The 26,136-nt window shown below is 44.4% G+C and overlaps 1 protein-coding gene across 10 annotated transcripts in view; it reads left to right on the forward strand.

Annotated features, from left to right (window-relative positions):
* The window catches only part of ZNF644 (zinc finger protein 644), a 78,923-nt gene extending 77,170 nt beyond the window's left edge, over positions 1 to 1,753 (forward strand). For all 10 annotated transcript variants that reach the window (XM_048860271.2, XM_075131648.1, XM_075131650.1 and 7 more), the window contains one exon: positions 31 to 1,753. In XM_048860271.2, the coding sequence (XP_048716228.1) occupies positions 31 to 223 (193 nt within the window). In that variant the 3' untranslated portion in view covers positions 224 to 1,753. The remainder of the gene's footprint in view (positions 1 to 30) is intronic.
* Positions 1,754 to 26,136: the final 24,383 nt, after the last annotated feature.

Raw genomic sequence — 26,136 nt, forward strand, 5'->3', positions numbered from 1 at the left:
CTTGATGGAATGATTTTAAAATTTGCACAGGTTTTGTGGTCTGGTCTTTCGAGGACCATTGTCTGTTCAGGAAGACTGGATAAAGCACTTGCAGAGACACATCGTCAATGCAAATCTTCCACGGACTGGGGCTGGCATGGTTGAGGTCACATCGCTATTTAAAAAACCTGCTTCAATTACTGAAACTTCGTTTTCTTTACTGATGGCAGAAGCAGCATCATAGAACAAGGAAATGTTTTAAATTGAATTGGATGTAAATTTGAAATACTTTGTCATTTTTTAAAAAATATTGCTACACTAAATTATGTTTATAAATCCTAAAGCCAGAGAAGTAGGGAAAGTGAATTACAGTAACATCAAAACAAATTGAGTACTTAACAGTTACAGTAAGTAGTCTTTATATTTTATATAGGGTGGCAGATGTGTTTTTAAGGTTTACTATGTTTTTGTCAGTTACTGTGTTCACTATCAATACAAGATCATTACATGTAAGCAGCCATTTTTAAATTGTTGCACATGGGTACTTATAGACAGATTTTATTAAAAACAAACCATGCCCTCTGCAGTGTTACCAGAATCAAGGCTCTGTTTATTCAAAACAAAAACACACACACACACACACACAAAAAACACTTGCATAGTAAAATAAGATATTATATTTTGTTTGTATGTATGTAGTGTTTTGTATAATTCCAAGAACCGCTAATACAACTTACTCAACTTAGGGCATTAAATATCATGTACTTCATAGTTCAAGAAACTGTTTCATTCAAATAGGGCAATTAGTACTATTCTATCTAGGTGTGTAAGTGTTTTTTTAAATCATATGAGGCTTTTTTGTACTAAAAAGTGGAGGGAAACTTGTTTAAACAAATATTTCTAAGAGAAATATGTACATAGTACTGGAAATTATTTGTGGTAAGGAAGTATTCTTTACTTCAGTTGCATTTCTCACTGACAATAAAGTGGTGCATCCATGCTACCTCCTACTTTGTCAACAAAGATGTTATTTACCCTTTACATTTTTGTATCATAGTAGATTCAAATCTAACTTTCTTTATTGCAAAGCATTTTTTTTGTTAAAGTTTGTTTCCTTATGATGTTTTACTTAAAGTCTGACTTGCTTACAGAACAGTTTGCCTCTCTACTACTTTATTTAACACTGTAGAAATGTACTAAGAACTGCTCACTACACGGTTTAGGACTAGACTTTTCATTTATAATTCTGTTTAAATTTTTTTGATCATTTTAACAAATTTGAACACATTGAAATGTTTCTACATATGAAGAGAATGTTTACAATTTAAATTTTAGAACTTGTTTTGGATGTGATTCTATGTATGAAAACTGTGTAACACTATGCTCATGCTAAGGACCTACGTACGGAATTACTGAAATAAATGTGCTGTGAGGATGGACAATATGGTGCAGGTGTCTTGGTCATGATAAATTGTGTTTGTTCATTTAAATTGTCATCAAAACGTGATTTAATTTTTTAATCAGTAAATCAGATTCCTCTACAAATCGGTTTTGTATGCAAGTAACATTTCATTTTATTCATATAGGGTAACTAAAACTGTAGTTAAATCAAGAATATGCATTGGTATTTTCTTTATATGTAAATAAAGTTAAAAGCAGTTAAAACAAGGAGTATTTTGGTAGAGTATATACATACCTCACTGCCAGTGAAATTGCTTTCCTATGGTATATCTCCTTACCAGAAAAATCTCTAAATAAAAAGGTTTAAACAAAATCTAAATGTCTATAATGTGAAGCATTTCTTATTTGCGTTATGTATGAAATAACAGTTCATGAGAAGTTGATTTGTCTTGCTTGAGATTAGAATCTCCTCATTAGTGATCCAGAGTAGAATACATTTATTCACAACATAATATGATCTGTTCACAGATACATTACATTTGATTGGTGTAAATGTCAGGGTGATTTTTTTTTTATAAAGTTGAAATAATCTCCATACTAGCACTTACTAATATCTTGCAAAAGTAGCTCTCTAGATGTCTAGGCTAATGTCATTAGAGAGGTATTGTAATGTATTCTTAGTGTAACTCCCTGTGGATAACTTGAAGCTTTAACATGTCCATTATATTGTTACCTGTCTGAATCAAAAATACACCTCAAAATATTCAAAGGATTTTTGGCTGTGGGAAAAATTTGAAAAATAGGATATCTGAAATATGTTGATGGATAGTACAAAACCATCCTACTATAATGTTGTAGGGCTTCTCTTGTTATTTAAAAAGAGTGCTGTCTCCTGATATTTTTAGTATCAGAGGAAAATCTCACAGCAATACTCCTGAGCGTTTCCTTACGTGGTTTTGGTTTGATATACTAAAATTGCATTTAATCTTGATTTTTTTTATATCTGACCGAAAAACTGAGTGTCTGTTATCATTTAGGAACTGATCCTACACTGTGTAGCACACAGGTGGACTGCTGTGCCCATGCAAAGCTCCATCTACATCAGTTGGGCTTTGCTTGAGTGCAGCAGTACACCCACACATGAGACAATGTGGGATCAGGGCCTTATTCTCTGTCTGCATAGGAGCTGGTTTAGTTGTGGATACTGAAAAATAAGTAGATGTTTGCAAGCAACCTGTGGGATTTTGAGCTCTTGTGGAAAACTTGCTTTGTAAGTGAAAGTGGAGGATTAGAAACAACATTCATGAGAAATGGATGTAAATTAGATAAGAACAATGACATTGCCTTGGAAGTTCATAATGTTTTATTAGAATATTTGTTTATTCTTTTCACAAAAAGATGTTAAGCATATTCTGTGGCTGGTTAACTTATGAAAAATTTGGTGAAGCTACACTGATAATTAAACATTGCTAAATATGCCGATAGAGTAAAACCATACCATGCAGAATTTAGCAGTAGTAGAAAATCTAACTAGGTTTTCAACAAGATAAATAACTTGAATTTTATTTAGTTCATTCAAACCAGGCAGTGTGTAATATCACTGAGTGAATCACTTTATATAACATCTTCACTTGTAACGTTAAGTTTGAAGAGCATATGGGTCTAGTCCTATAATCCTTGAAGGAGGAGCTCTGCAACTTCCAGGATCAGGCCCTTACATTTTGAGAAAATGGACTGTTTGTAATGGCTAGAATTCTGCATAGTGTGAGCCAGAGCTGCACAATTCTTCAGATATACCCTCACTGCTAATCCCGATCTGTCTCAAAATGCGGCATCCTGCTGTGCTTGTCGTGGACTCCTACGGATATTTTTTTTTTTAAATATAGCCAAACCTTAGCACTCTTTGAAGAGTTAAATTCATTGCACTTGGGACCTACATAGGTTTTGAAATGAATTCTCTAAAAGCAACTTATTAAATTATCTATCTCTAGGTCTTTTTCATATAACCCTATTGACCCAAGATGTTAGGATTTCTCTACTCTCCTAGTGTAAGTGTTGCTGGGAGTCTTGATCCCCATCAGTATTTGCTGTCAGATTCCATAAATCCCTATTTCCAGTTCTATGGAGGTAATGAAAAATCTGATAGAACAGGCTTAGTTAAATGGCGTATCCTTTTTCATTTCACAGAGAAGTCTTCAATTTTCAGACTTGTGCACCTAATTCCATATTTAGGCATCTGAATAAGTGGCCTCACTTTCAGAAGTGCTTAGCATTCAGAGCCCGTTCAGCTCCCACTGACTTCAGTGCTTCCATTGATTCAGTAAGGTGCTCAGTACATCTCAGCCAATGTTATGTACGTTCCAAAATATGGATTTTCACACTTTGTGCTGGGCATCCAATTTGGTCTTGTGTTTGGCCTTTTCTTTTGTTTATAGCCATTACTGGTTACTATACTTTAATATATTTATTGGTAACCAGCTGGGTTCCCCATGCCTTGGCCTCTCCGATGAGATCGCCGGAAAGGGTGCCAATTGTGCTGGATTGTTTTTGTGTTGCACACACTTTTCCACTAGGAACTGAATGGAGATGACGACTGACTTAACATAAATCATTGACTAGTTCTTACATGTTGTTTTGTGGCCAATTCAAACGGCCCACGTTCAGCCTGAACTGATAAGGCTGATTTTTTTTTTCCAATTAGAAGAGTTTGTTGGATATTTTTAGGTAAAATATATAATTTGTAGAAGAGGGATTACAGCTTTCCAAAAAGTTTTAAAGAACTGGCAGGAAAAACAAAGGGATGGGTGTTTGGTGAAGTGCAAGACAGTTTTACAGTGGATCATTTATCATGGATGTCAAGCAATGAGACTGATTGGTCTGATTTTTCAGAGGTACCACCTTTTAGATTTCGTGGATTCCCATGGGAGTTACAGGTACTCAAAACCTCTGAAAATCAGGCCACACACTTTTTCCAAAGTGTTTGTCTTTTGTTAGCCACCCTTCCTGAGGCTGCAAATGACAAAATTTCTCAGTCCAGTCCTCTTTAAGCATAGGGATGTTGACTGTTGCTGTGCTTCGGAGGCTTTAGGCAGAGGCTTCACTAGGGAGTTGAACCATTCGAATTGCACTCATGTAAGTACCAGTGATACTGTGTGTCCATAGTAGCCATGTTTCAGGCTAAAGACTGTTGCAGTTCTGCTCTGTCTCATTATATTATGCTCTTCTACAGCAATGTAGTTGCACTGACCTCCCAATAACTATCTTAGTTTCTGGTACAGCAGTTGCTTCTGGAAGATTGCAGAAGGACTTCTAGAATGTCCTCGGAAGCACAGGAGAATTATGGAGAAAAAGTCAAATTTTTGACAAGCCGTTAGGAGGCATCTGAGTGAGCTGCTGCAGAGTGGCGAAATTGTTCAGACAATACCTGCAGAGAGCTAGAGAGACAAACACACATCAGGCACTTACTGCTGCTTGCCACATGCATAACTGTGTGTTTTAACTCTTGGATGAATTGCACCCAGTGAACCACAACTACAAGCTTGTGGGACAGAATTATTCTGGTGACTTGGGATGGCCAGCTACCTACAGAACCCTGGGATGAAAAAATAAACTGTTCTGGAACTCTTATACTGACTTGGCCCCAATACTGCAGTGCTAGACTTCTGTGGAAAAGAGTAGTCGTCATCCTGTGGAATCTGGCCACCCCAGATTCATTATCAGTCATCTGGAGAGAGTCAGTCCGGGATCAGGAAGTCCATGGTAGTTTCTGTTCTGGTGAAAGTGTGCAAGACAAAACCTAGTGTATTGCAGGAGTGTGTGATCAAGCTGCTAATGTGCCTAAGTTTATAAGGGTATTTAAACAGTTGGGTTTTGTGAGTTGTTGGTGGAAGAATCCATGTATCTATCCATTCTGTGTCCCACCACCTTCCCAAACAAGCTCAGGAATACACTTAACTGGAAGGGCTACTTCTCCATGGTGGTGCAGGCCTTCTTGGATTTTTATGAAAAGTTCATGAAGCCTTCAAACATGGATAATTCCAGGATTTTCAAAATTTAGAACTTCAGAAGAGTGAGCAGTGCGGAATCCACCAAACTATTTTGACATTAATGGTGTTCTCTTCCCAGGCTTGCTCATAGATTAGGCCTTTTCCTGAGCATGCAAACGTATATAGAAGAAAATTCAGGTGTACACTGAACAGAATGATGATTGCTCTTATGAATGGTTTTTGGAAATAGTAATTAGGGATTAGGATGAAATAAGGGCTATAGTTAACAGATCTCTCCACTAGACTCTAGTTTGTACCCCACTAATCAGTGGACTGTTACTTGCACATTGGTTACATTCCAGAATTGTGCTTTATACAGTTTTAAAGGTATTACCTAAACAGCGAGAGAGAATCTGCTTAGGATAGTGTTTCATAGAAAGTCAGACTAATTTCATGTGATTTCAGGTGTATAAGCTCAGCATGCAATGTAGATGCCATTGGCTGGCACGTGGGCTAGCAGAGTCAATGTAATGGAAACATTTTGGCCATAGTGCCCAATATGTAACTTCTTGCAATAAAATGTTCCTATGTTTTGCCTTTTAACACTGCCGTTGGTGTGACTTCTTGAAATTTTTTTCCAACTGCTCCTCCTTTCCAATTTCAGCCACCTGACTTGGTTCAGTGAGCTGCCATATATGCCATCCAGGCCCTTCTGCTTCCACCTGGAACAATGCCCTATGCAGCTAAAATCGGGGCCAAGAGAATTACAAGACCTAGGAAATTTGAGGGGCCTGAATTGGGGGAGCTAGGAAGGGTCCAGCCAGGTGTTACTTGTGCTTCAGTGGTGCAGGTGGAGAATGGAGACTGGTGGAGCAGGGAGTGAGTGTGGACACTTCTGCCCTGATATGAGGCTATATCCATCTTTTCACAAATAATAATGGCACTCTTCATAAGAATCTGGAGAACTTTTCCCCTAAGCCTGCCAGATCCACCCTCATTGGTACCTTTATCATAAGGAGCTACCTATCTCCCATAGAGGGTCCCAGATCCCCCAATTCCTCCATCACAGAACTAGCTTGCCCATTGGGTCACCAGTCACGTTTGGATACTGAGTCCACCTGAAAAAGATCCTATGATCCTAGCAGTATATCGTGCATCTCCTTAGCCTCTTGATCCTCCCTGCTGGCAGTCCTGAGCCCTCACAACCACACCACAAAGTGATTCATTGCGGACTTATAGCACTTAAGGCTCACTGGGGGAGCAAATGCCCAGGAGCCAATGAAGTTCATCATAAAATGAGCATGTTTTCCACTAACTGCTATTTTCTCTTGGCCTTGCTATATTGTAGTTTAAGGCCCTCCCCTGGCATTGGTTGCTAGTCTTGGTTATCCTAAACTCTGCCACCACCTGGCCATAAAACAGGGTATTTCTAATTGTGTTGCCTAGTTTACCTTGCATCTCCACCTCTCCCCAGACTGAGACCAGGCCTGAACATTGCCCTCAGGCCAGCTGGCAGCCCATTTATGAGAAGGCTTCGTCTGTGACATGCAGGTAATATTCAAGTGCTTGAAGCAGAAGATACTTGCAGTCTAAGTAGTTTGCATCTGCAGTACATGTGTGTGCAACTTTGTACAGGTAAGTGGTCTCTGACCATCTTGACTTCTAATCAGTGGAGCACAGAACCTAGACCAGACAAGCCACCAGAATGCTCTGGGATGGAAGACGACTATTTGCACCATTTGTGGTGTTACAGCAGCAGACTGTGTCCACAGTGGCAGTGGAGACTGACACAGTGGTTAACCTAGCTGGAAACATGTCCAATTCAAAAGATGTTTGGCATGGATGCACATCACTGGGAGCGCTAGAATGGAGGCAAGGTTACAGGTGTGCTAGGGAGATCTACACACAGGGTCATGGTAAATTTCCCTAATATATACAAGGTCACAGAAACAAGTATTCCTGGTAGTTGTGAGATTGACTCACCTTGGAATTGCCCCTATATGAACAGCTTTGTTGTGAGTGAGACTTGAAGGGATAGCAAAATGCTAGACCCCTCCCTTACACTTCCAAAAACATTTGAACCAATCCCATAGCATGTGTAGCATTGTGTATTTCAGCATTCTGTATCCCAGTAAAAAGCTAAGTTTTTAACCTCTCAAAACTGGGTCTTTTAACAAAAGTGAACTGACACTTAATTACAGGTTTCAGAGTAGCAGCCGTGTTAGGCAGTATTCACAAAAAGAAAAGGAGTACTTGTGGCACCTTAGAGACTAACCAAGTTATTTGAGCATGAGCTTTCGTGAGCTACAGCTCACTTCATCGGATGCATAAACCTTTGAATGAATGCAGCATTGCTCCCCCTCCCCCTGCACCCGCATGACTTTTTAGGGAAAGTGCTGTATACTGATCTTTGTACTTGTATATTATTGTAATGATCTGTGCTCTTTGGAATTTAATTGCCAGTGTGATTACCTGAACCCCACTTTGCTAGCAGCAAACAAAACCAGCAACCTGCAGTTTAACATAATTTCTTTGCAGTACATAACAGCTGGCACATAATTTAATAAGGTGGTGGGGGGCAATGGCTTGAAGTCTACGTTTGCTGTAACATGTGTTGGGCATTGGATTGGTTTATGAATAGTGAGATAAGATGTGAAGGAAATGCAGTGTGTGTTGCCTTAGAAATGTAAAGTAGTTAGATTATTGTAAAGGCAGGGCATTTATATCTCTAGATAGATGTATAGACTATCTACTGCCACAGCAGCTATGCCTACAACATACAGATTCTTTACTTGTTTCAATTTCTTATAGAATCATAGAATATCAGGGTTGGAAGGGACCCCAGAAGGTCATCTAGTCCAACCCCCTGCTCGAAGCAGGATCAATTCCCAGTTAAATCATCCCAGCCAGGGCTTTGTCAAGCCTGATCTTAAAAACCTCTAAGGAAGGAGATTCTACCACCTCCCTAGGTAACGCATTCCAGTGTTTCACCACCCTCTTAGTGAAAAAGTTTTTCCTAATATCCAATCTAAACCTCCCCCACTGCAACTTGAGACCATTACTCCTCGTTCTGTCATCTGCTACCATTGAGAACAGTCTAGAGCCATCCTCTTTGGAACCCCCTTTCAGCTAGTTGAAAGCAGCTATCAAATCCCCCCTCATTCTTCTCTTCTGCAGGCTAAACAATCCCAGCTCCCTCAGCCTCTCCTCATAAGTCATGTGTTCTAGACCCCTAATCATTTTTGTTGCCCTTCGCTGGACTCTCTCCAATTTATCCACATCCTTCTTGTAGTGTGGGGCCCAAAACTGGACACAGTACTCCAGATGAGGCCTCACCAATGTCGAATAGAATTTGAAGCAGTAAGTTTTCTTACACTGCTGTCTCAGATTTCACAAGTTTATCTAGAACTTATTTCACTTCTACAGGAGTTCTTGGACAAAAATTTTCAAACTTGGATGACTAATGTTAGCCACCTCAAAAGGGTCCTGATTTTTCAGAGACCCGTTCATGGCCTGTGAGGGCTCAGCATCTCTGAAAATCAGGCAACGTATTTAGGTCTCTCATTTCAGACTCCCAACATCTGAAAAATTTGGCCTAATTTTACAAACCTCCAGTGATGTTACTGTTATTACTATGCATAGATCAAATAGTTTGAGCTTCCCAGAATCAAAATGAAATTGTATACTTAGTGAACATTAAAGCAGTTATATTCAGAGCTTCAACTGTTCCATACGGCAACTGCCTGGGACCATTGGCATGTGCTGTCTGTATACAGTCAATGCTTTGTATTGATTACTATCCCACAAAGATCTCAATTTGCCACCACTATGAAACTGTCACCATGTAGCTAGGATTTTCTTCTTTAGCACCTTGCTCTCAAGAGAGGTATTAGTTGTGTGGATTGTAATGAAGATGGTTCTTTGAAAAGGTCTAGATATAACTGTGTAGCTGAGATCTTTACGCTTGTTCCTCTTTTTCTCTAAGTAGGTCTGAAATTTTCACTTTCTAGACTGAAATTACCCTATGCTGTGGTTCATTCTCATTGTCCACCTCAATTTTATTCTTAGGGGGAAAACCCGGGAAAATGTAAGTACACACTTGACCTTTCACCACACTGGAGTTTTGCTTTGGTTACCAGTCCAAATGAGTTTGTGTAGCTCATTCAAATAGGCAACTATGGAATGGTCGACAGATTATGGAACTGCCATACAGTTTAGTATGGTTGACATATTACTCAAGAGAGATCTGAGACTGGAATGGCAAGGATTGTTCCAGGCTACAATTGAAGAGCAATGGCAGAGATGTATGAAGGACTGGACTACTGATTCACATCCTTTGCCTTCATAATCATTACATTCTCCACTTTCCTTTTAAACTCCACTGAGCCCTTCCATATCCAGACTGTGCAGGAGAGTGGGTAATAGATGGAATAGCGCTATACTACTTTAATTTTTGCTGGACTTTTTTTCTTATAAAATCAGTCATCAGAAGTCAGTGAAACACACATCTTATTTTCAACAATTCTAGTTAAGACATATTTTCCATTGCTGAGGGGGAACAGATAATTTAAAACATAATAGAAACGTGCATATGTTTTTGAAAGCAATAGAAACTGACTTCCTTGACCTCTCTACAGAACCTCAGTTACTGATCGATGTTATCTGTCAATAAATTCGAAACCCAACAAAGTAATAAAATAGTACTTTGTGAAACCTGCCCCAACGTTAGCAGGTCTATCTACAGCACCTAAAAAATGAAGAGTAAATATCAAGGCAGCTCTCATACTAAAACTTGTGCTGTGGAATGGACAATGTAAAATAAGGAAAGAGTGAGTTACTTCATCACAGTATTTTCAGCAGGATTGTGAACAATCTATGCAGGAGATGGAGGTCATAGAATAAAAGGACACATCAGTGGACTGCAGTGAGGCTAGCAATTAGAATGTAGCCAGGCAAAATCACAAAGGGGTACATAAATAAAAGAAAGCTTTAATGTGATTTAAATACCGTGACGGAGCTGCATTCAGTGACAGCCTGACCACCGCGTGCAGTGCAACGTCATCCTCTGTAGAGATGTGTTCTTCTAAAAGACTTCTGCATCAGCCATCTGGCTCAGACTGTAAGTGCAGCTCAGCGAATGACACATAACCCAAGGGGATGTACCAAATTTGCTTAAACACAGGCACATCATCTTCTCATAACAAAAGCTTGAATATGGCCCTAATTTTATATTATGTGGGAGTACATCATGAAAAAAATAATAAAAACAAAAGACAAAGTATCTTGGATACATGCTTTTTAAAACTTCCGTTCACTGCACTCACTTGTTTACAGGTATAATTGAGAACATTACATTTACTAGATTATGTAGATTGCATAGAAGGGTTTCACCCTATGAAGAAGTGGATAAAGGTATGTTATGAATTCAGGCTTCATAGGGCTTAAACACAAAGAGAGTGCAGAGATCAAACATTCTATTTCTGCATAGATTTAATTTACAAAGGTAAATTCCAGTCTAGGTTTTTGAAAATAGCTTCATAAACTCAAGATTTCCCTGTACTCCACATCTTGAATAAAATCAAATTAAGGGTAATTCCTCAGGTTCTGATCATCCCCACTACCCAAGCTATTAATTCATGAATGGATTGCACCATCCATCTGAATGCCTTTCAAATGCGGAGTTTGGGTTTTTTTTGTGTGTGTGTGTGTACGTACAATGGGTTTGTTTACTTTCTGTACACTAGTGCTTGAACAGAGATGGTCTCAAACAGCGATCTCCTCTCTCAGAAATCTCACCCCAACTACCAATGCTTAATTCCAAAAAAGTGAGTGTGCCACAGTTGTCTGGATCATTCCTGTAGTTGACACATTCTTTTCTTGGTATCTTTCCAAGGTACTGATCTGGCCCCATTACTGTCTGAGTGCTTCACAATCTTTAATGTATTTATCCTCACATCACCCCTGTGAGGTAAAGAAACATCCCCATTTTACAGATGGGGAACTAAGGCATAGAGAGACTAAATGACTTATTCAAGATAACATAGGACAGTGACTCAACCTTTCCAGACTACTGTACCCCTTTCAGGAGTCTGATTTGTCTTGCATACCTCCAATTTTCACTTCACTTAAAAACTACTTGCTTACAAAATCAGATATAAAAATACAGAAGTGTCACAGCACACCAGTACTGAAAAATTGCTTACTTTCTCATTTTTACCATATAATTATATAATAAATCAATTGGAATATAAATATTGTACTTACAGTAATTTATATTTTTAATTTTAAAAATTAAAAATATTTCAGTGTATAGTATATAGAGCAGCCTAAGCAAGTCACTGTATGAAATTTTAGTTTGCACTGACTTTGCTAGTGCATTTTATGTAGCCTGTTGTAAAACTAGGCAAATATCTAAATGAGTTGATATACCCCTTGGAACACCTCCAGGGGTACGCGTACTGGTTGAGAATCATTGATGTAGGATGTCTGAGGCAAAGCCGGGACTTGAACTCCAATCTCCCAGAAGCGGGACTTCTTTTCATTACTCATTTTGTCATACTGTTTTTAGTAGATGCAAAATGCCTTTAACAAAGCCATTCTGTGAATAATTGGATGCTTTACCATACATATTTTTTGAAAATTATTAAATAGCTAGATTCTGGTGACCTTGTCTTCAATAAGTAAGATCGCACTGATTGACCATTGTTGCAGGAGTGAAGTGAAAGGAAAATTTAAGAAGAGTAAAACAAGTGAGTTATAGAAAATTAACATTTCAGAAATAATTAAGCAGAAAGGTAAATGCCAAAACACGACAATAGAGTAGACTTAAAGGATCCTTCCCCCTGTATACTAGCCAATATTCAGAGGCTTGTGCAAGCCAAGTATTTTTTAACATCTGAGTTTTCCTTCACTCACTCCTAGCACAAAGATGTTTCTGATCCCAGTTGGGCAAAGGATTTACCATATGAATTTCCTGACGACAGTGGTGAGCGTTGGTTACAAGTGATGGCCAGAGCAAGATACTCAGAGTAAATTAATCATTTAAATGAACAACAAAAAAATCTCTGGCAGAAAGGTTGAGACAGAGAAACAGAGTACTGGCTAGATCTTCTGCTGTGCAAATGAATTAGTGGGGGAAGAGAGCACTGGGGGATCCTCTTCTATCCTTACATGCTATAACAGGAAGGGTATTCCAACTTAGCACTCAAAGAGCGGCCTAGTCCTCAGAGGCTGGCAATGTTTGTCGAGTAGAAGGCATACGAGCTTATTCTTCCTTTTATTTGCCCAACTCCAGTTTATAAAATGTTTTGTTCAGGGTAGTTGTCTGCATTTATGGTGATAAGGGGATGGCTGGAAGTGCTAACTCCATTCTGAAACCTGAGTTAGCTCCCTGGACTTTAGGTTATACTTTCACTGTTCTCCCAGCGTGTTTCATTGTTTTTCATATCCCTTCCCCTGCATAATGAACACATAATGGGCAGGACCAAGAGAGACATTAGGTTGGCTAGCTAAGCTCTTAGCCCACATGATATGGGACAACAGCTGCACTTCTTGGAACTAGGGCTTAGCACTTTTCTTCCCCATGCTAAAATCACTTACTCCTTTACATGCCTAAAAAAACACATTCCAGGATTTGCAATGGTTGTGAGAAAACTGTACTTCTCAGATGCTGAAAGCACATGGCTTTCAGTCTTGCACTTCAGCACACACCTGAGATGTGTGCTTATCTCACAACAGTCATGCACTCTGTTGTCTGCTATTCCTGATAGCACTTAATCCAAATCATTGTTTAAGACTAACTTTCAAAAGTTGCTCACATGCCTTCAGAGGGTGTAGAAGAGAATATAAAAGGAACATCTTTCAATCATGAAAACAAAAGAAGGGCAGCTTCACTAAGTGATGAAAACTCTGGCTAAGAATGCAATGATCATGCTACATTGCTTGTGATTTTTAAATTTGCTATACTGTATTGCAGACCTCTGACTGGGGGAAAACTTCAGTTTCATATAATGTTATAGGAAAATAACATGTAAAGGCTTCATGGGTCCTTTCCCGGAAGCTGTTAATATTACTAAAATAAATGAATAATAAGAGATGATACAGATACAGTAATTCAGATGCCCCATCTAACCATTTAATTTAGATTTAAATGAAATCAAACAGGCTGATGCAGAAATGGGCTCTATCTGCAACATATTAAGTGACTGCAACAAAAATGGAAAGCAACAGCTGACCGAGTATAACTCATTTACCGGGTTCTACAAATAAGCCTTACAGAAAAATTTATGGAGCAGATGGGCAAGATATATTCATGGCCTTATGTGCCTGAGTCTTTTCAAAACAGATACAGGTGTGTGCATCCTAAGAATTCCTCACTAACACTCCTGGGTAGTGTTAAAACATCAAATAGGCCCGCTGAAGAGGATTCTTGAGCTGTGATATAAAAAATGTTGCTGATCTGATTAAAAAATATTTGTCAATGTTAAATTTAAAATGTTCCCATTTGTTGTCTAATAGTACTTTTAAAAGACAAGGATGATATAATTAGAGCATCTGGTGCTCCCAGTGAGACTAAATTAAGAGTGCTCCATATGGGGTCAGAAATAGGAGAGTTCTTAGCAGAGATGTGAACTAATCAATGAAAGCTTTTATATTTTATACTTCACTTCAAAGAAGGATGCCAGTCGGATCACACTAACTCATTGCAGCATGGTTTGAAGTTAGACTCCGAGACCCTGATCCTGAGCCATGCCAGAGCTGCATTCAGAACGTTTCTGGGTGGGGAAAATAAGTCAGCTTAACACCTTCTTTTCTTTCCTTCCCATCCAGACTCGTTCTCTGGTGCAACTTAAAGCAGCCTCAAGGCTATTTTAAATTATGTCCAGAGCCCAGCAGCACCAAAAGGCTGTGAAATTGGAAATTACCAAAGGGCAGGGGCACACCAGCCATGCTACCTATGCCAGGGACTGAGAAGGGTGTTGGTACAGAGCTGCTACAGTGATTGTTCATCATGTGGGTTTTCTTCTTGCTCAAGCAGAATCTTGAAGGGGCTGATTTTGCCAGCTTTATGGGGCTTTGCACAGCCTGAGTGGTGCAAAAAAAGACCTAGTGGGGGAAGGTTTGGGTCTCTCAGTTTGGTTCTTGCTGTTCTTCTTCGAGTGCTTGTTCACGTCCATTCCATGTTAGGTGTGCGCGCGCCGCATGCACGAGCATCGGAAACTTTTCCCCTTAGCGGCTCCCGTCAGACCAGCGGGACCCCCCAAGTGGCGCCACTGTGCAGTGCATATATACCCCTGCCGGCCCAACCCCCTCCAGTTCCTTCTTACCGTCTGTGGCGGCATTGGAACAACCTCTCTCTCTCTCATAGAAAAGGAGTCCCTTAGCCTTCAGAATAGCTGTTACGAGTTCGTGAACATACCTATTGTGGACACTTAAGTCATTAGGTGCTTGGAGGCTTCCAGCACCCGCCCCGGGCTGCAGGGCATGCCGCAGGCCCACGGCTTCAAGGCTTGCACCACGTGCCAGAAACCTAGGCCAGTTAGTGACCCCCATGACTTGTGTCTACGTTGCCTGGGGGACGGACATCAAACTGAACGGTGTAGGATTTGCAAGGCGTTTAAGCCAAGGACAAGGAAAGAAAGAGACTTTTGTCTGAAGCAGCTGTTGATGGAGGCCGCATTGCAGCCGCTGGGCCCAGAGTGCCCGACGCCAGCTCAGGCTTCCTCTGTGCAGAGAAACCCGGCACTGGCTAAGCACCGTAAACTGTCGGCCCCAGAGCACCAGGCTAGGCCCCAGCACCGCTCGTCCTCCCCGGTGCGGCCCCCGGCGCAGCTGAAAGGAAGGCGCGGTCATTCCCCACACAGGAGGCCGGCGCCTCCCAAGGCACTGAGCGCCGATAAGAGCGGGAGGGCCACGTTACCAGCGCTGACAACGGCGGTCCCAGCAGCACAAGCCCCACCGAGCCCAGACCTAAGTGAGCTCAGTCTGGACGATGGGCTTGAGAGCATAATGGATCAGCCCTCTACGCCTGGCACCTTTGAGGCTGCAAAGGACCTCATCGAGCTGTCGGAGGCGAGCCCCCTCCCGTATGGGGAGAACCCTCCAGCACCCATGCCTTGGGTGCCATCGAGTGGTAATGCCGCTCCCGGAGTTGGTCCCGGACGAGCTCCAACTCCGCGGACTCTCAGTTGCCAGCGGCCCAGAAGGAGGTTGTGGCACCGGCAGTGGGTCGGCGCGAGGAAGCACCGGAAAGGCACGCCGCTCTCCAGCACCACCCAGAGACCGGCACCGGGAGGAGTCGAAATGGCCCTTGCCAGAGAACTCCCACAGACAGTCCCGGTCCAGGGAACGCTGGCACCGGTCCTGGGAATACCGGTACCGCTCCCGCTCAGCCAGGAGCCACTCGTTCTCCCACCAGTGCAGATCATTGGCACTGCCGTGGCCTTCACAATCGGCATCACCGCAGTCCAGCGCTGACTCCAGCCGCTATAGCTACCTGCACCAGGCCCAGGACAGCAGGGACCCTCAGGTGGGCTGGCAACCTCAATGGGGGCCGCCAGGCCATTGGCCCTTCTGGACCCCCTGGGCCTATCAGGAGCACCTAGGGGCCCCGTCCAGGGCAAGTTACTCAGTGCAGTGGTCCCAGTCCCTGCACCAATGCCAGACAGTGCCAAAGGCTACAGTTTCCAGGCCTCCAGCATCCCCCCAGGATAAAAGGGAGAGACTGGCACCGAGTCTGGTGCCGTCCCATGGACTCCCGCCCCGGCCTGAGCCAGAGGCCCCTCCCACGGGAGAAGGGGAGCAGGAGGACCAACCGGAGGGGGTCGAGCAGCAGCTAACCTCCTCGTCTTCCCTGGATGAGGTGGTGGCGGGCACAGAGGTGTCCAGTTCTCCACTTATAGACCATAGAGCCCACCAGGAATTGGTGCAAAGGGTTGCCCAGAACTTGGGGTTGCAGGCCGAGGAGACGGTTGAGCAGGAGGACCCCATGGTGGACATTTTGAGCCCCAAAGGTCCATCCAGAATAGTGCTCCCGCTCATTAAGACCATTCAGTCCAACTGTAAGACCATATGGCAGACCCCGGCCTCCAGCACTCCAACGGCCAAGGGAGTCGAGCATAAATACTTTGCCCCTTCTAAGGGCTATGAGTTCCTGTTCTGCCACCCGAGTCCATGCTCCCTAGTGGTCTCAGTGGTAAACGAAAGGGAGCACCATGGACAGCAGGCCCCAGCCCCTAAGGCCAATGAGGCAAAACGCCTGGACCTTTTTGGCCGAAAGGTGCACTCATCTGGGGGCCTTCAGTTGAGGATTGCGAACCAGCAGGCCATCCTCAACAGGCACAATTTCAACTCCTGGGTGGTGGTGGGGAGGTTTAAGGACAACCTCCCGCAAGGTTCCCAATAGGAGTTCACGGCCCTGGTGGACAAGGGCAAGGCAGTAGCCAAGACCTGTCTCCAGGCCTCCCTAGATTTGGCAGATGCGGCGGCTAGAACAATCGCGTCGGGGTGGTCATGAGGTGTTCGGCGAGGTGTCAGGCCTGCCTCCCGAGGTCCAGAATACGCTCCAGGACCTCCCCTTCGAAGGGTCCGAGCTTTCTCAGACCAGACAGACACGAGGCTGCACAGCCTCAAGGACTCAGGAGCTATGCTTAAGTCGCTGGGTATGCACACCCTGGCAACCTAGAGGAAGCCCTTTAAGCCGCAGCCTCCCCCTCAATGGCGACCCAGAGGAAGCCCTTTAAGCTGCAGCCTCCCCCTCAATGCCAGTACCAGCTTTGCCATAGGCATGAGCCTTACCATAGGTGGGGCAGGGATAACAGGCGACGGCGCAACAGCAATAGTAACAATAATGCGCCGGGCCAGAACCAAGGCCAGCACAAACCCCAGCCGGGCACTAAGTCAGGCTTTTGAAGGTGCACTCAAGGACGGCGTACCAGACCAGTCACCGGATCCATCCCTTTGTTTCCTGAACCGCCTGTCCCGTTTCTCCCGTGCGTGGTCCACCATTATGTCAGACCGTTGGGTCCTACACACAGTACGAAATGGGTACTCGCTGCAGTTCGCCTCCCTCCCCACCTCCTTTCCCCATCCCTCTTCAGGGACTCCTCTCATGAGCATCTCCTAGAGGAGGAAGTCCGCTCGCTGCTAGAGGCGGGGGCAGTAGAGACGGTGCCGCACGGCCTAAAGGGGAAGGGGTTCTACTCCCGGTACTTCCTCATCCCCAAGGCCAAAGGGAGCCTTCGCCGCATCCTAGACCTACGCGGGCTCAACAAGTTCCTGGTCAAGGCCCGGTTCCGCATGGTCTCTCTGGGCACCATCATCCCTTCCCTGGATCTGGGGCACTGGTACGCTGCCCTCGACATGAAGGACGCGTACTTTCATATCGCCATCCACCCAGCACATCGGTGGTTCCTACGCTTCACCGTGGGCCAAGAGCATTACCAGTTTGCGGTTCTCCCGTTCGGTCTAGCCACGGCCCCAAGGGTGTTCATGAAGTGCATGGCGGTGGTGGCGGCCTTCTTATGGAGGCAGAGAATCCGGGTGTACCCGTACCTCGACAACTGGCTCCTGGCGGGCCGATCTGAGGCGGAAGTGCAGGGCAATGTGGAGGTGGCCCTGAGATTGTTCCGTGAGCTGAGGCTCCTGGTCAACGTCCCCAAGTCCACGTTCGTACCCACACAGAGAGTGGAATTCATAGGGGCGGTCCTGGACGTGGTGCAGGCCAGGGCAAGCCTTCCAGTATCCCGATTCCGGGCTATCGAGGAAGCGGTGACCTCCCTGCGCCAGTTTCCAACAACAGCCAGGTGCTGCCTGCGGCTGCTGGGCCACAAGGCAGCATGCACGCACGTGGTCAAGCATGCCAGACTGAGACTCAGGAGTCTGCAGGCGTGGCTCACTCAGGTGTACCGCCCAGGCAGGGACCCCCTAGACTTGGTAGTGACAGCCCCAAGGGACGTGCTGGACTCCCTGCTGTGGTGGCAGTCCCAGCCTGTGGTTTGCGAAGGCATCCCCTTTGATGCCCCACAACTGGACCTGACGCTGGTGACGGACGGACCACGGATGGGGGGCTCACCTGGGGGTCCTCATGATGCAGGGGTTGTGGTCTGGAGCAGAGCGGTCACTCCATATCAATGTGAAGGAGTTCAGGGTGGTTCGTCTCACCTGCCAGACCTTTCACACCACTCTGAGTGGTCAGAGCGTGACAGTTCTGACAGACAATACTACTGCCATGTTTTATATAAACAAACAGGCTGGGGCTCGTTCCTCACCACTCTGTCGCGAGGCTCTCCTCCTCTGGGACCTTTACATACCCTGTGCAATTCACCTCGAGACATCCTATCTCCCGGGGCTTTGAAACGAGCTGGCGGACTCCCTCAGCAGGTCATACCGCATGCACAAGTGAACGCTCAGGGCGGACGTCATGCTTTCGCTCTTCCGCAGGTGGGAGTGTCCCCGGGTAGAACTGTTTGCCACCAGGGCCAATGCCCATGGTTCTGCTCGTTCCAGGGCCGCAGCCCAGGCTCGCTCGCGGACGTGTTTGCGATCCTGTAGGGAGAGAGCTTGATGTATGCCTTCTCCCCAGCTTCCCTTGGTGCACAAGGTCCTGCTCAAGGTGTGCAGGGACAGGGCAGCGGTGATCCTCATCGCCCCAGCCTGGGCCCGCCAGCAGAGGTCCCGGACGACTGGAAAAAGGCTAATGTAGTGCCCATCTTTAAAAAAGGGAAGAAGGAGGATCCTGGGAACTACAGGCCAGTCAGCCTCACCTCAGTCCCTGGAAAAGTCATGGAGCAGGTCCTCAAGGAATCAATTCTGAAGCACTTAGAGGAGAGGAAAGTGATCAGGAACAGTCAGCATGGATTCACCAAGGGCAAGTCATGCCTGACTAATCTAATTGCCTTCTATGATGAGATAACTGGCTCTGTGGATGAGGGGAAAGCAGTGGACATGTTGTTCCTTGACTTTAGCAAAGCTTTTGACACGGTCTCCCACAGTATTCTTGCCAGCAAGTTAACTAAGTATGGGCTGGATGAATGGACTATAAGGTGGATAGAAAGCTGGCTAGATTGTCGGGCTCAATGGGTAGTGATCAATGACTCCATGTCTAGTTGGCAGCTGGTACCAAGTGGAGTGCCCCAAGGGTCGGTCCTGGGGCCGGTTTTGTTCAATATCTTCATCAATGATCTGGAGGATGGTGTGGATTGCACCCTCAGCAAGTTTGCAGATGACACTAAACTGGGAGAAGAGGTAAATACGCTGGAGGGTAGGGATAGGATACAGAGGGACCTAGACAAATTGGAGGATTGGGCCAAAAGAAATCTGATGAAGTTCAACAAGGACAAGTGCAGAGTCCTGCACTTAGGACGGAAGAATCCAATGCACCGCTACAGACTAGGGACCGAATGGCTTGGCAGCAGTTCTGCAGAAAAGGACCTAGGGGTTACAGTGGACGAGAAGCTGGATATGAGTCAACAGTGTGCCCTTGTTGCCAAGAAGGCCAATGGCATTTTGGGATGTATAAGTAGGGGCATTGCCAGCAGATCGAGGGACGTGATCGTTCCCCTCTATTCGACACTGGTGAGGCCTCATCTGGAGTACTGTGTCTAGTTTTGGGTCCCACACTACAAGAAGGATTTTGAAAAATTGGAAAGAGTCCAGCGGAGGGCAACAAAAATGATTAGGGGACTGGAACACATGAGTTATGAGGAGAGGCTAAAGGAACTGGGATTGTTTAGTCTACGGAAGAGAAGAATGAGGGGGGATTTGATAGCTGCTTTCAACTACCTGAAAGGGGATTCCAAAGAGGATGGCTCTAGACTGTTCTCAGTGGTAGCAGATGACAGAACAAGGAGTAATGGTCTCAAGTTGCAGTGGGGGAGATTTAGGTTGGATATTAGGAAAAACTTTTTCACTAGGAGGGTGGTGAAACACTGGACTGTGTTACCTAGGGAGGTGGTGGAATCTCCTTCCTTAGAAATTTTTAAGGTCAGGCTTGACAAAGCCCTGGCTGGGATGATTTAATTGAGGATCGGTCCTGCTTTGAGCAGGGGGTTGGACTAGATGACCTCCTGAGGTCCCTTCCAACCCTGATATTCTATGATTCTATGACATCGCTCCTAGAGCTGTCGGTGGAGGCCCCAGTAGTCCTTCCCCTACACTGGGACCTCATTACACAGGACGGCGGGTGGCTTCTACACCCCGACCTGCAGTCACTGCACCTGACGGCGTGGAGGCTCTGTGGCTAAATGCCCTGGAGAGCCAGTGCTCCCTTCCCATGCAGCAGATTCTGCTTGGCAGTAGAAAGCCAAGGGAGGCCTATATGGCCAAGTGGAAAAGGTTCTCGTGTTGGTGTGAACCCCGACAGGTATGGCCGTGCCACGCCCCGGTGCAGGCCATCCTGGAGTACCTCCTGCACCTCAAGAAGCAAGGGCTAGCCCCGTCCTCACTTAGAGTATACCTGGCAGACATCTTCGCCTTCCATCCGGGGTTCTCGGGGGGGCTTGGTGTTTTCCTACCCAATGGTGGGATGGTTCTTTAAAGGGTTGGAGAGAGTGTTCCCGTACTCCTGCCCCCCAGTAGAACCTTAACCTGGTCCTCTCTAAACTAATGGGATGCCCTTTCAAGCCCCTCACTACCTGTTCTCTCCTCCACCTTTCCTGGAAGGTGGCATTTCTGGTTGCCATTACCTCGGCCGGAAGGGTGTCCGAACTGAGGGCCCTCACCTCTGAGCCACCAATTACAGTATTTCAGAAGGACAAAGTGCAGCTCCGGCCGCACCCCAAGTTCCTACCTAAGGTGGTTTCCCAATTCCATCTGGGCCAGGACATTTGTTTGCCGGTGTTCTTCCCAAAACCCCATACGGACCTGAGTCACCACAGCTTGCACACCTTGGATGTGCATCGAGCGCTGGCGTTCTATTTGGAGCGCACCAAGCCCTTTCGCAAATCCGCGCAGCTGTTTGTGGCTGTGGCCCAGAGGATGAAAGGCCTCCCAGTGTCGGCACAGCGGATTTCATCTTGGATTACAAGCTGCATCCAGGCGTGCTATGAGCTCGCAGGTGTTCCAGCCCTGGCTGTCGCTGCCCACTCGACCAGGGAGCAGGCGACTTCCACGGCATTCCTGTCACAGGTCCTGATTCAGGAGATCTGCAGAGCAGCCACCTGGTCCTCGGTGCACACCTTCATGACCCACTACGTGGTCAACCAGCAGGCCAGAAAGGATGCGGCAGTTGGCAGAGCGGTCCTCTGAGCAGTTGTTCCGTGACTCCTACCCTCCTCCAGAGGTAAGCTTGTGATTCGCCTAATGTGGAATGGACGTGAACAAGCACTTGAAGAAGAAAAAACGGTTACTTACTTTCTCGTAACTAGAAAAGGAGTACTTGTGGCACTTTAGAGACTAACCAATTTATTTGAGCATCAGCTTTCGTGAGCTACAGCTCACTTCATCGGAGCTGTAGCTCACAAAAGTTTATGCTCAAATAAATTGGTTAGTCTCTAAAGTGCCACAAGTACTCCCCTTTCTTTTTGCGAATACAGACTAACACGGCTGTTACTCTGAAACCTTTCTCGTAACTGTTGTTCTTCGAGATGTGTTGTTCACATCCATTCCACCATCCACCCTCCTACCCCTCTGTCGGAGTCGCCATCAAGAAGGAACTGGAGGGGGTCGAGCCGGCAGGGGTATATATGCACGGCACAGTGGCGCCACTTGGGGGGGCCCTGCCGGCCCAATGGGAGCTGCTAAGGGAAAAAGTTTCCGACGCTCGTGCACACAGTGCGTGCACACTTAATGTGGAATGGTTGTGAACAACACATCTCGAAGAACAACAGTTACGAGAAAGTAAGTAACCATTTTTTCCACTGAGTTGCGATGACTGTGTATAAATCACGTAACCTCTCTGAGCCACTGTGTGTTTGTGTAAACTAAACCTGTGCATTTGGATTCACAGGAACCTGAATAAACCTGATTTTGTTAAATTTGTGTTTACACTTATGAGCTTTCATAGGCATAGAGAGCCATTTTTGAAGTCAAAATAAGGTGAGCTGGCATTCCTGTGGATCTTCTACTATTCAGGAATGAAAACCATGTTTACCTTCCACTGAAAAAGAAACTATAGAATTGGCAGTTTGATCATATAAGTTTAATATTTAAAACTCTATGATTTAAGATTAAGAAACTATTCCCAAATCTAACATAAATTGGTCATGAAATAAATTAGTCTTTTGGAGTATATCATAGTTAAAAGTTATAGAAAAGATAAAGTAATTATTAAGCATTAGGAAATTCTACTAAAAGTCCTAGGAAGTTTAGATAGACCACAACTGGCCAGAGGAGTAAATGAGATTAACAGCAAAATGTGCTTATAAAGATAGGGTGGGATTTGGGTTTGTAGTATTCGTAGCCACTTGCAAGAAAAATTCTAGGCTTTGTAAGGTTCCCTACAAAAATCACAGCCCAAATTAGGCCTCAGTCCTGCAACTGCATCCAATGGAAGGATCCCCATTGACTTCAGTAGGGCTCTCCATGGGCACAGGAGTCTTCCTGTGTGGGAGAAGTTGCAGGATGGGGACCTACGTCTATTACATTTGTGGGTCATGTTTGATTTGGCAAGCCACTGCCCAAGACATTGGATTCTGTATGGTATTTATTTAAACTCATTTAAAACCAAATGAATGGCTGTATTCTATTAATTTCTTTCCTATGGAAAAGATGGAGGTGACTGATTTCATACTGAGAACTTTTGCAGAGAGGGATTTAGTTGCAAGTCAGATTTGCTTTTAGAAGTTCTGGTGAATTGAAGCAAACCTGTTAATGGTTAATTTTAGCAGGTGTTTGCAGAGGGACTGCTACAGCCAGTTTCTGAACTGAGCCATTTTAAATTCCCTCTCTCTATCTCCGTAGTGTGTGCGGTGACTAGAAAAGAGATTACTGTTTGAGTTAAGTTTTGCTTCATCATGGAAAAGTCAAATGCTACAAGAACATACAAGGGACACAAGATACACAATGTTTTCCTTCTTATAATTACTGTGCTTAGTTGCTTTCATTGTTGCTGGATTTGTCACATGGCAAAAATTAAACTTAATTGTTTGAATGAGGAAAAGGTGTGTTGAGGGGGGAGCTGATCAAAAGCCAGGGGACAAAGAACTACTGAAGACCATAATGAATGCACCATTTAAGTGAAGGTGAATCATGGACTGGACTCCTTTTAGTTTGCTGTATTTTAAAAAGTTCAGAAATGTAGTTCATTTCTTTTTCAGATCTGGGGGTTGGCAACATGTCCTCAGAGCCATCATAGTTTTAGATAACAAACCTAGATGGTTGCACCACTTCTATTTTTCTCTTCTGCTACCATGTGTGTTCCAACATGTCTTTATTATATTTTTATGAGGTGCCATAACTGTACATTAAACATTACAGCAGGGAAAATATGACAACAGTAATCATGAGCAATATCCATGGCCCACAAGCTTACTATCTAAAGGCCTGTGTGGGTACACTGCAGTCAAACAGAGAGCAGTGAATAGATGTGATCTCTGGTTGGCTTAATAGAAGTGAAGAGAAGGAAGAGGCATTGAGTATTTAATTGGGAGGTTGTTGCAAGATTAGGGGGCCAGTATTACAGAATGCATAGTAAAAGACTATGACAAATGGTGTGGTCCTGAGCACCTTTATGTGAGGGGCTGGATGCTCTCTACTCTCGATGACTTTATTGGGAGTTGATGGCACTCGGTAGTTCTCAGGTGCTGCATACCTAACCTCACAGTATCAGGCCCAAAAGAGAACAATAAGGAGAGAGGGTTGAGAGGAATGTAGGGAGAGGATGGAGATTAAGGGCTCAGGGGTTGGCAGAACCAGTGTTATGGAGTTGTCTGCAGGTGAGAAGAAGTTTTAATAATATAAAGAAGATAAGAAAGAATTCAAAAAGTGGGGCAAGACAGTCATGATCTTGTGAGGGGTTGAGTGCTTCCTGTAAGGTGCTGAATTACTCTCCTTGACTGATGGTCCTTAGCAGATTCCTGGGTTAGGCCCATTGTCACAAAGAGGGGAGATAAAGGTGATATTGGGAGCAGCCTTTGCATGGATGGAAAAAAGGCAGGAGAGTGAGAGGCCAGCAAGGAGAAATTACAGTAAATGAGTGAGAAATTATTGCAGAATGGATTTGTGTTTTGGTGATAGGGGCTGTTCAATGGTTAAGGTGTAAAATAAACTTCCTTCCTGCAAAGATACTTTAACTTTTTACCAGGATTACAAAGCTATTCAAGTCTCAACTGTTATTGGGTGTTGAATTAAGTTTATCATGTCATCTGCAAGATAAATATTTGTTTCCTTCTCTCTCTCTTTAAAGAAAGCTTCATTTAGCAGAAACAAGTGAAGTTCTGGCAGTCTCCATGGCCCTTTCAAAGGCCTTTTATGCACTTTCTGCAAAAATGTACTTAGTAGCCCCCAGCCAGAACCTGCCCGATTCTGATCTCCCATATGTATTACACTACTATAACTCCACTAACTTACTCCTGATTTATGCAAGATCTGCCAATTGCCTACAAGAAACTAAAGGTGATTCATTACAGTCTATGTTCCTTCGTAAAAGGAATGATTTATTCAACGTTTATAAAGGAATAGATTATGATTTGTGATTTTAAAATAAGGTAATCTTAAACCAGATAATTGTTAAACTATCAGTTTTTCCCAAAGTAATGATTTCTTAGGAAAGATGCTAGATGGAAAATACTGATGAATGAAATTCTTTGTTATTTATAGCTATATATGACACTATTCCCTTCAGCAAACACTTAATGTACTCAATAGGGCTACTCACATGAGTAAAGTTACACCTGTTCTTAAGTGCTTGCAGGAGTGGGACATAGTCCCTGCCTTGGAGGGAGGAGCACTCACATGAGTAAGGGTTTGCAGGATCGGATCCTAATGGCTTAATTCTGCAAGCTGCTGAGTGCCCTTAACTGTCACTTAGTCAATGCCTTACAGGATGGAACCTCGCAGTCAAAGCAAAGCTCCAGTTCCACAGCAGTGTGAGCTTCCCTACTGGTGTCTCTCCTGTCACCTGGAAGAGGGATGGACCCCTGAACAGGTGAGCGAATAGCTCAGTTGCCATGCCCAGTCAAACCTTGACTTCTCTGCTTAGACTGACTACAAGCAGGGATGCCATTTGTTATGGGATGGGGGTGCAGTTGCCTTCCCCCACCCCGACTTTTCATAAATCTATGTCTTCCCCCTCCCCACCTCTGCAGGATATAATGTAATCACATGTAACGTTCTATGTGCTGGCACAATTTTGCCATATTCCTCCCCTCTCCCCATTTGTTCCTGACAGCTCACTTCTGTCAGCTCTGCTCCTGGGTTTTGTATTGTCTGTATTTGTCCAGTATGGAGTAAGAGCAACAATTCATTAAAGAGCAGTTGGACAGTGAGGGCCTGATTGTCAGAAGCCACCCCCAAGGCAAGCCCCAGCCAGCGGCTGTGCTAGGGTCTTTTATCCCAGTGTAGACATATTCTATTGACTTCAGGTGGATTTGTGGGTGCTCATCTCTTTTGAAAACCAAGCCTTACCTGGCTGGGAGCTACTGAGGTGGGTCACATTTGAACCAATTCCCTAATTAGTAAAAGTTTAACATTGCCTTACCAGACTCCTTAGCTAGATGTGGTCTGCACAGCTGGGTCTGGTTATTCTAGCTTTCTGCTTGATTACAACTATAAGTTAATAGTATTGGCTACAGAGGTGATACTGTGCTGTCTTTGTTCATTCCCCTGGCATTGC

This window comes from Caretta caretta, chromosome 8, assembly GCF_965140235.1.
Source record: "Caretta caretta isolate rCarCar2 chromosome 8, rCarCar1.hap1, whole genome shotgun sequence".
Classification (NCBI taxonomy): Eukaryota; Metazoa; Chordata; order Testudines; family Cheloniidae; genus Caretta; species Caretta caretta.